The sequence below is a fragment of the Salpingoeca rosetta genome, assembly GCF_000188695.1.
Source record: "Salpingoeca rosetta unplaced genomic scaffold supercont1.24, whole genome shotgun sequence".
Classification (NCBI taxonomy): Eukaryota; class Choanoflagellata; order Craspedida; family Salpingoecidae; genus Salpingoeca; species Salpingoeca rosetta.
This window is the reverse complement of record NW_004754910.1, coordinates 307,616-317,615: the sequence shown is the minus strand read 5'-3', so window position 1 is coordinate 317,615 and position 10,000 is coordinate 307,616. Positions and strand designations below refer to the sequence as shown.

The 10,000-nt window shown below is 54.6% G+C and overlaps 2 protein-coding genes across 2 annotated transcripts in view; one reads left to right on the top strand and one right to left on the bottom strand.

Annotated features, from left to right (window-relative positions):
- PTSG_12757 (AGC/DMPK/ROCK protein kinase) overlaps positions 1 to 6,867 on the bottom strand; it is a 25,892-nt gene extending 19,025 nt beyond the window's left edge. The window contains exons 1-20 of the mRNA XM_004990315.1: positions 6,490 to 6,867; positions 6,248 to 6,329; positions 5,892 to 6,060; positions 5,547 to 5,674; positions 5,229 to 5,283; positions 4,916 to 5,027; positions 4,617 to 4,712; positions 4,159 to 4,282; positions 3,903 to 3,958; positions 3,564 to 3,700; positions 3,196 to 3,286; positions 2,853 to 2,966; positions 2,455 to 2,594; positions 2,157 to 2,244; positions 1,713 to 1,837; positions 1,425 to 1,488; positions 1,114 to 1,178; positions 857 to 957; positions 509 to 615; positions 132 to 264 (exon numbers count right to left, since the gene is read on the bottom strand). Coding sequence (XP_004990372.1) covers positions 132 to 264; positions 509 to 615; positions 857 to 957; positions 1,114 to 1,178; positions 1,425 to 1,488; positions 1,713 to 1,837; positions 2,157 to 2,244; positions 2,455 to 2,594; positions 2,853 to 2,966; positions 3,196 to 3,286; positions 3,564 to 3,700; positions 3,903 to 3,958; positions 4,159 to 4,282; positions 4,617 to 4,712; positions 4,916 to 5,027; positions 5,229 to 5,283; positions 5,547 to 5,674; positions 5,892 to 6,060; positions 6,248 to 6,329; positions 6,490 to 6,564 — 2,062 coding nt within the window. The 5' untranslated portion in view covers positions 6,565 to 6,867. The remainder of the gene's footprint in view (positions 1 to 131; positions 265 to 508; positions 616 to 856; positions 958 to 1,113; positions 1,179 to 1,424; positions 1,489 to 1,712; positions 1,838 to 2,156; positions 2,245 to 2,454; positions 2,595 to 2,852; positions 2,967 to 3,195; positions 3,287 to 3,563; positions 3,701 to 3,902; positions 3,959 to 4,158; positions 4,283 to 4,616; positions 4,713 to 4,915; positions 5,028 to 5,228; positions 5,284 to 5,546; positions 5,675 to 5,891; positions 6,061 to 6,247; positions 6,330 to 6,489) is intronic.
- A 98-nt stretch (positions 6,868 to 6,965) lies between these two features.
- PTSG_08579 (uncharacterized protein) overlaps positions 6,966 to 10,000 on the top strand; it is a 7,868-nt gene continuing 4,833 nt past the window's right edge. The window contains exons 1-6 of the mRNA XM_004990314.1: positions 6,966 to 6,988; positions 7,110 to 7,369; positions 7,704 to 7,765; positions 7,906 to 8,158; positions 8,479 to 8,675; positions 8,935 to 9,082. Of these exons, the coding sequence (XP_004990371.1) occupies positions 7,184 to 7,369; positions 7,704 to 7,765; positions 7,906 to 8,158; positions 8,479 to 8,675; positions 8,935 to 9,082 (846 nt within the window). The 5' untranslated portion in view covers positions 6,966 to 6,988; positions 7,110 to 7,183. The remainder of the gene's footprint in view (positions 6,989 to 7,109; positions 7,370 to 7,703; positions 7,766 to 7,905; positions 8,159 to 8,478; positions 8,676 to 8,934; positions 9,083 to 10,000) is intronic.

Genomic DNA, 10,000 nt, shown 5'->3' with positions numbered 1-10,000 from the left:
TGACGTGTCAAGGGTGAGGGAAAGGCGAAGGGCAATTGCAGCGCTCAAACGATCAATCCACGTGTAAGGTGTGCAGCAACAACTTAAACAACAACAACAACCCGCCCCCATCCAAAACAAGGTGCACGTACGGAGCTGTTGCTTTGCTGCTGCGAGCGATTTCTCGCGCTGCTGTAGCGTCTCCTTCAGATCGTCCACGTCACTTGTCAACGCTTCATTGTCCGACTTAAGCGAAGACACCTGCGACTCCAGCGCACGCAAGCTCTGAACACACACACGCACACGCACACACGCACGCGCACATGAACGTGAAAGAATGCACACGCACGCACGCACCCACACATACACACCCTCCCACAACCACACCCACACATACACACCCTCCCACAACCACACACACACATACATACACACACACAAAAGAATACAGAAAGCACAAATACACGCCCCTTCCTCACCATCACCACCACCACCACCACCACGTCACCAGCTGTAGTTCGTGTCGCACCGTGCTGTCGATATCAGCGAGCTGGTCCTCGAGTAGACGGGCGCTGGCAGCGAGTTTGGTGTTGGCGCCGCGCAGCCGCACCACCTCATCCTCAAGCTCCTCCACCTCTGCAGCAATTGGAGGCGATGGTGTGGTGGTGGTGATGGGTTTGTGGGGGGCGTTGGTGGGGGATAGACGGGTGGATAGGTGGAGGTACAGTGGATGGTGGAGGGTTGGTGGATGGTGGAGGGATGTATCGTGGATGAGATTACGTGCCACGTGTGAGCAAGCACGCATCGAAGCGAGCATTCATGCACACAAGAGCACGCGGGCATTCATGCACACATGTGCGACGGATTGATTGCGTACGTGTGAGAAGCGTTGCCTCTGAAGCGCGCGACGTTTTCAAGTCTGACTTGATTTTCTCCAGCTGTTTGGCCGTCTTGTCGTCACTGGGCGGAGACACAGGCCTGAACACAAACATGCATTCGTGCACGAGAATGAACATGTGGATGCGCGAGTATGTAAAGCTCACGATGAGCGAGACGGCGGTGTGTACAGCAGATACATACGTCAGTCAAAACATGCCAGCACGCACACGCACACACGCACGTCACGACACGTACGGCGCTGATTCCACGGATGAAAGCTTTGCTCTGAGCGCAACCTCCTTGTCGATTGTCGACCGAAGCTGCCGATGATGCGTGGGTGATGGAGGCGATGAGTGGGTGAGACATCAACAGTCATTCATTCAACAAGGACACAAAGCACAAGAGGTGAAAAGGAGGCGTGCTTGCACGCAAGCAAAGCAGCAGCGTTTGCAACAACAACAACAACAACAACAACAACAACAACAACTTAAACAACAACAACAACAACTTAAACAACAACAACTTAAACAACAACTTAAACAACAACAGCAACGATGACAACCCACCTCCTGCACGTCCACTTCGTATTGCGCGCACTTCTTCCTCAATTCGCGCAGCTGCGAATCTTTCCTGAACGCGACCAAGCCAAAGCGGTGTATGGATACACGCATGCCGTTGGGTGAGGTGGGACCAATGGCAAATGCACGCACTTGTCTCACACTCAGCTGATTCACCAACATATGAATGCAAGTGTACCCACACCCAAGCACACACACACATACACATCACACACACGCACACATCATGTCCACGTAACCACACATGCACACGCGTGCATGCCCAGCAACACGTACTGCTGCGCTGCGTCTGCGATGATGTCTTGTTGGTGCTCGAGTTCGCGCTGTTTCGCCACCGCCGCCGCCGTCTCGCTCTTCGCCGCCGCCAAATCCCCGCGCAGCTCCTCAACCTCATCCTGCAGCTGCAGATGTGCACGCCCGGAGGTAGGTGTGTGTGTGTGTGTGTGTGTGTGTGTGTGTGTGTGTGTGTGTGTTTGTTTGTTTGTGTGTGTGTGTGTGTGTGTGTGTGTTTGTTTGTTTGTTTGGGGGAGGCGGGGTGTGAACGTGGGTGAGCGTAAATAGGTACAAGAGTGCGAAGATTTGAGATTGTGTGAGGGAGAGTGTGAGACTGTGCTGTGGTATGTTTGTGTGTGTAAGTGTATATGCGTGCGTGCGTGTGTGTGTATGTATGAGGGGGGTTAGGGGTTGGCTCAAAGCGAACGTGTTGCAGCTCGAAATCACCTGTGCGGACTTCTTCTTCTCGCGTCGCGCGTTTCGTTCTGCCGTCGACAACTGCATCTCCAACTCCTCAATCTGGGACTTGAGTGTTCTGTGCGCACGAGCACGTACGCACGACCACATGGCACACGTGGAAACGGGGCGTGGGCTCATTGATTAGCGAGTAAGAAGAGTGAAGCTCGCAAATACCTACACAGTCATGGCTGCCCCCCCCCACGCATGCACGCACATACACACACAAGAACAAATACGTCCATACAAACATACACACACGCATGCAAAAGAACAAACAATGACGCACTGTCTCGCTCTGTTTGCGGCCTTGAGCTTCTGCTCCAAAGCAGCGGAATCGGAATCCACCGCAATGCTTTCGCTCCTCCGTGGACTCTTTCCAATTTGGGAAAGCAGCGCATTCTTCTGCTCGTTTGCTGCAGTCAAGTCCTAACAGCACCACCAACACAGCATGCGACTCCAAATCAGATGCGTCACGCATGTTCGTTCCCACGAATACACGACAAAGGACACATACACCCGGCTACGCACGCACACACATGCACGCACACACATGCACACCCACACATGCACACCCACACATGCACACCTCACACATGCACACCTCACACATGCACACACACACACACCTCACACATGCACACACACTCTCTCTCACCCACCACCACTATCATCACCACCACGTACGGCTTGGAGGCGAGCAATGCGCGCGGAGAGAGTGCTGTTCTCTTCCTTCGTCTCCGCCAGCGTTTCTTTCGTCTCCTCCATCGCCGTCTGCACACGCGCACGCGCTTCCTCAGCCTTTCACGGCAGATACGGGGAGAGGGGAGAACAACGTGTTTAGTGGGCGAATGTGCGTCGTGTGGTGTGCGTGTGTGAGGATGAATATGCGTGCGTGTATGTATGTATCGTGTGGTGTGCGTGTATGTTGGCGGTGGTTGCTGGGTGCGGCTCGCGGGAGAGCACACAGCACCATAAATACAAGCACGAACACACGAAGAACATGATACAGCCACATCCTTCTTTGCACCTTTGCGAGTTTTGCGTTGAGCTCCTCCATTTCGAGCTGGGCAACGGCGTATTTCTTCTCCACCTCACTCGTCATTTTTGTCGCGTTTGCCCTGAACACACGCGCACACGTGCATGCATGCAGGCATGCACGTGTTTGATGCAGTTGATGTGAGGCCATGAAATTCGTGAATGAGTTCGCATGCATTGCAAATTGCACCTTCACACATGGGCAAACAGAAAGCCACAGCTGCTGAAACTCACTCGCGCACTCACTCACACACAGCCTCCAACCCACACACAGCCTCCCACTTACACACTCACTCACACACTCCCTCCCTCACTCACACTCACACTCACACACACACAAACACAAACACATACACTCACGCGATGGTTTCCTTCAGGTTTGCGACCTCCTTGAGCGCCTGTGCTTTGGCTGCTGTCTCGGCTTTGTTCTGCTGTGTGAGCGACTGCACCTCTTGCTTCAACCGCCCCACCGTCTCCTGCAGGCGATCGTTCGCCGCCTGAACCGCACGAACGAGGAACCAGGTGGGTGTCAGGTCGACGTGGCATGTGGGATTGGGGATTGGGGATGGGGGGGGTTGTTGGCGTAGGGCATGGGTGGGTGGCTGAACAGCGGCAGGATACAGCCAGCACGCAGTGGCAGCAATGGGTGGCTGGTGGGCGGGTGTGCGTATGTGTGTGCGTGTGCGCGTGCATACACACCTTGAGAGAGGCGACACCAACGTCCTCTTGGTCTGACGTGAGCATGAATGCACCGGCTGTTGTCCATGAAACAGTGGAGGTGCGTTGTAAGCATAGATGCTGACATGGGGGTTAAGCAGGAGGCTAGAGCAGGTTCGTCGCCTATGCACACACACACACACGCATACACATACACATACATACAATGCATGCAAACACGCATGTACAAGCGAAACCACACATGTACAGGCGTGGCGCAAAGAGCAGACGAGCTCACCGCTTTGCGTCTCTGGACCAGCGAGGCCAAGTCCTTCCCTGTGGAAGGTGAAGCCGATGAAGGGGAGCTGATTTCCGGAGAAGGAGCGGTCCTCCGTAAACACGTCTGGTTTTTGCGACGATTTCTGCTTGCAGGCACGTTGTGTTCCGAGTGCACGCGCAGGTAGACAACACATGAATAACACCTGACACGCGCACAGTTGTATGTTTTGTGTGTGTGCGTGTGTGTGTGTGTGTGTGTGTGTGTGTGTGTGTGTGTGTGTGTGTGTGTGTGTGTGTGTGTGTGTGTGTGTGTGTGTGTGAACATGTATGAACAAATGTGTATGCATACATGCGTGTGTGTGCATGCATGTGTATGTGTGTATGCATACACACAATGAACAGAGAATGGCAACAACAGCTGACACGCCACATCCATTCACGCATCACAAAATGCCTCGTTCACGTTTCCCGGCGCACCTCTGGGGAGATGTAGTCTGGAGTGCCGACAGCGGCGCCAGGGTTGTTCACCATCGCATCATCGTCCACGCGCACACATGTCCCGAAATCCGCCAGCTGGCACGCAGAACAAACGCACGCAAGTTCATGCATGCAGGCAATGAGGGGAAGGTGAGACCACGAAAACATGCCCAGCAACAATCACCTGGCGCCGCGAAAAGAACCAATGCACACACCGAGAAGACAATAAACACGCGCACACGTATGCACGCACATGGACACACGCACACACGCATGCACACTGGTGCACATGCGCAGACCTTGAGGTGGCCGCGAGCGTCGAGGAGCACGTTGTCTGGTTTGACATCGCGGTGTACATACCCCATACCGTGCAGGTCCTCCAGCGCCAGCACGAGCTCGGCAGTGTAGAACCTGCGTGGGGCGGGTGATGCGGGTGATGTGGAGTGATGAAAGGCGGCATGGCATCGTGGAACGTGTTTCAGACGAGAGATTGCACACACATGAGTGCACACATGTAAGCCCACGCCCACGCACACGCACGCACACGCCCACGCACACGCACGCACACGCACACGCACGCACACACACGCTCTGTGACGCCACGCGACGTACTTGGCCCAGTGTTCGGGGAAGTCCATCTTCTCTTGCAACGTGACAAGATCGCCTCCTGTTGGCGGTCGGAGACGTGGCATGGTGGTGTCACATGGCCATCAACCATTGGTGGGACAACAGATGTACAAGTTTCGATGCAACCCGCAGCCAAGCTTGACGTGCACACAACACACACACAACACACACAACACACACACAGCACAACACACACACACACACAAACATACACACACACGGACGGACCAGCAGCCCATGAACCCCTCTCCCCTTCTATTCCCCCATCAGACCGCCCGATGCTCACAAGTGCGCCTCACGCACCCGCCATGTAGTCCATGGCCATGTAGAGGTGGTTGTCGTCCTGGAACGCAAAGTGGAGCTGCACAATCCAGGGGCTGTTGGAGTGCGACATGATGTCCCGCTCCTCCCAGTAAAACGCAGAATCCGTCCTGGCAACACGTGCCACATGCACACATGAGCACAGCTGCACAAGTGCTGCGAGGCTGCCATGTTTGGGCTGGCACGAAACCGCGCACACGTACACACGCACGTACACACGCAAGTACCCACACACGTACACGCACACGTACACGCACGTACACACGCACTCAGACACATACACCCACGCATGCACACTACACACGCACAAACGCACACGCGACTCACTTCTTCAGCATTTCGCATTTGCTGAGGGTCTTGAGGGCGAAGAGTTCGTGGGTCTCCTTGTGTCGCACGAGCTGCACCTCGCCATATGCGCCGCGCCCGATCACCTTCAGCATCTCAAAGTCGGACCGCTTCGGGCGCAGGTCCTTGATCTGCCCAATCGCGTCCTCATCTACCAAGCGCCATCATACACACATGTCAGTGTGTGTCAGTGTGAGTATGAGTGTGAGTGTACGCGTGATGCGTGTGAGTGTGAGTGAGTGAGTGAGTGTGAGTGTGAGTGTGAGTGTACGCGTGAGTGTGTGGGGACAACCAGATTACACAGGAGACATTAGGATCAGGTGAAAGGCTGCGCATACATCGCTGGGAGAACCGCTCAACGTTCTTCAGGCGCCGCAGGTGCGCAGCCTTGCACTCCAATCCAAGCGCCACAAGCGAGTCCTACCAATTGCATGTGCGTGCGTGTGTGTGTGTGTGTGTGTGTGTGAGAGAGAGTATGTGTCGGGCATATCGACGCACACGCACAGAAGCAAGCAGACACTCCACGCACTCCACATATCCGACAGTCACACACACACACACACCACACAGTCATACACACCATGAGTGCATCTGCTGCGAGTGCAGATCGGGTATCTGCAATCAGGCTGCCCAACTTGTTGCGTTGAGCCGCCATGATTGGTTGTAGTTATCCTCCTTCCTTCCTTCCTTCTTTCCTTCCTTCCTCCCCCGCCTTTCGTTCAGCTAAGGCTGTGCTGGTCCGTGTTGCTGCGAATCCCGTCGCTGGGCCGCTCTTCTTGGCTCTGCTCTTCCTTCGTGTCCTCCAACCAAACAAAGCAAAGGTGCTCGTCGCACCTTCCGTATCCGTTTCTTCTTTTCGTCTTCTTCTTCGCTGCCTCCTTTGCCTGCAAGATGATTTGCGAAAGATACGGCAACTATTCAAAACACACAATCCGCCAATTTCAGGCCGCAAATCAAAATTTCGCCGCCAAACTCAAATTCAAACACAAAGCCAAACACCACCACCAATCAATACACGCTGCACCCTCCTGCGTCTTGCTCTGTGCCGCTGGCTGCTCTTTGCACTGCCAACCAAGTGGGTGAGGCTGCCTTCGTTCTCGTGTGCTTGGTTGGCTGTGGTGGTGCTGCCGTGTGCTGCCAGGTTCTCCTTTTGCCTTCCACCAGTCATCAAATCAGTGTGACTGCCGGTTGTTGTTGCAGGCAGGATTTGGCGAGCGTGGGGTTGGTTACTTGCTTGCTGGCAGTGAGATCTTGCTTGTGTACCGCCGAGGAGGATGGACAAGGAAGAATACGCCAAGTTCAGGGCGTGCTGTTCCCAGCTCAACCTGGACCACAACACAGTGGATCGAGCCTACAACATCTGGCTGCGGTCGCGCACCTGCTTCTCCCGCGATGAGCTGAAGAGCCTGTACCCGTGGTTCGCCTGCGTCGTGTACTTGGCCATTCACCCAGATTTCCAGGTGCGCAGTGTGTGTCCACACAAAGTGGTTTTGTTCGTCCATACTGTGGCTGTGAGAGAAGGGAAGAGGGGAGAGGGGAGAGGAAGAGAGACAGCGAGAGACAGCGAGAGACAGAGAGAGACAGCGAGAGACAGCGAGAGACAGCGAGAGACAGCGAGAGACAGCGAGAGACAGAGACAGAGAGAGGGGGGGAGAGGGAGAAAATGTGTGTCTGCGATGGCGTGTCTGCTCTTGCATGCCTGCTATGGCGTGTCTTGGAGGGTGCACCCGATCCTGGATTGCGTGTTGCCATCATGGGGGCTGACAAGTGACACACGTGTACCGCTTATGGCAGACGGACAAGTCAAAGAGTGCGCATGTGCACGTCAAAGGCATCTTCCAGCTGGCATGTATGAGGTGAGCCATGGAGACACTGCCTGGCACTGAATCGGCACACTTGCACTGCCAAACTTGCACATCCCGCCACACATTCAGCTGACACATAAAGACGCACATGGCTCCGGTTGCTTGCACCATGACCACTGGCTGGCTGGCAGGCCAGAGCAGTTCTACCACCAGCTGCAAGAGTTTGCAGCGCGCGCGAATCTGGACAAGATCCCACAGCTGCGACGCGCGGCGCAGGAGAACACCGTCATCTTCCATGCGCAGACAAAGCTGAAAACCATGGAGGCCACCAAGATCTGTGCACACTACTTCCACGACATCTTTGAGCACGTGTTCCTGCCGGCGCTGCAATCGCCACAGCTCGATGACCACTACGACGTCGACGTTTCCGCAGCCATTGCTTTGGTGCGCTGCTGGAACTGTTAGGGGGGAGGGAGAGGGAGAGGGTATTTGGGGTGTTGCCTTGTGATTGCGCATGGGAGTGAGAGAAAGTATGCAAGAGAGTGTGAGAGTGTGATAAAGTGTGCAAGAGAGTGTGTGAGCGTGTGTGCGTGCGAGATTGTATGTGTGTGTGTGTGCGTGTGCGTGTGTGTGCGTGCGAGATTGTGTGTGTGCCTTTCCTGCTGCTGCTGCTGCTGCTTGGTGCCAGTCTCAATATGCTCACACGCACAAAACAATGCACGCTAACACACACTTCTTCACATGTATTCCTACACACACTGCAGACGCGGGAGTTTGCTTGGACGCTGTTTCTCATCTGCAAGGCAGCGGTGCCGCTGCTGCTGGGTGACATTTCAAAGATGTTCAGCTTGCTTGCATGCACAATGGACTTTGTATACACAAACGTCGCCCGCTTCCCCTGGATCTCGCACGACGCCCTTGCTGCCTACGACGGTGACGTGCTCGCAGCGTGCTGCAGCAGGTGCGTGGACACGCTGAAAGGGACAGATAATGAAGGGAGGCTGGGAAGGAACAACCATGCACTTGTGTGCAGACGCAATTGTGCACAGACAAACCATGCACGTGTGTGCAGACGCAAATGTACACAGACATGCACACATGCGCAAATATGTCCACTGACCATCATGCAGAGTGTTTCATGTTGCTCACCTGTCTTGACACGTGCCTGCGTGTTTTGTTTTGCTTTTTGTTTTGCCTTGTGTGTTTGGCTGCAACACCAGGCTGAAACATGCCGAGGTCGTTGGTGCGGAACAACTGCTGCGAGATGTGCACGTGTTCTTCTACCAGTCCTGGCGGCCAATCCTCTCCTCTGTTCTTGAGCAGCTCAAGCTCACATCGGATGGCCCGCAAATCCTTCGCCTGACATGGGTGTGTGTGTGCGTGTGTGCGTGCGTGTGTGTGTGTGCGTGCGTGTGTGTGCGTGTGTGTGTGTGTGTGTGTGTGTGTGTGTGTGTGTGTGTGTGTGTGTGTGTGTGTGTGTGTGTGTGTGTGTGTGTGTGTGTGTGTGCGTGCGTGTGCACGTGTGTGTGTGTGTGTGTGTTGTGAATCCCACTGTTTCGTCAGCTGTACATGACATGCACATCATCAAAGCACGCCGCTCTCAAATCACATGTTCCAACCACCACGTCCACCATCACGTCCACCACCACCACCACCGACCTCATCTGACACGGGCACGTCGGGCGGGAATTCAAGTTTGTCTGGCTCGTGCCCGAGGATCTTGCCGTATGTGCCCACGAGCGTGTCGTCATAAAACGGAGGGTCCCTTTGATCGTCGTGGTGGTGGGGAAGGTGATGGTGGTCGTGATGATGGTGAATGGTGAATGGTGACGAACAATGTTGGTGGTGGTAAGTGTAGCGAGCGAATGATGTCGTGAACATAACATGGAAGAGTGATTGACGGGCACACGAGCGAGCACATTTGACACGCCATAGCTTGCTTGCTTGCATGCTTGCATAACAAGCGCGCGCACACACACACAGCAACACACTGTTCAATCACTTCGCGTCGCGTACATGAAGAGCAGTTCGAAGAGGAAAACGCCGACGGACCACCAGTCGCACTCCACACCGTAGCGCCCGTTGCCATTCTGCGACTCAAGCACCTGACACGCGCACAGTTGTATGTTTTGTGTGTGTGCGTGTGTGTGTGTGTGTGTGTGTGTGTGTGTGTGTGTGTGTGTGTGTGTGTGTGTGTGTGTGTGTGTGTGTGTGTGTGTGAACATGTATGAACAAAATGTGTATGCATACATGCGTGTGTGTGCATGCATGTGTATGTGTGTATGC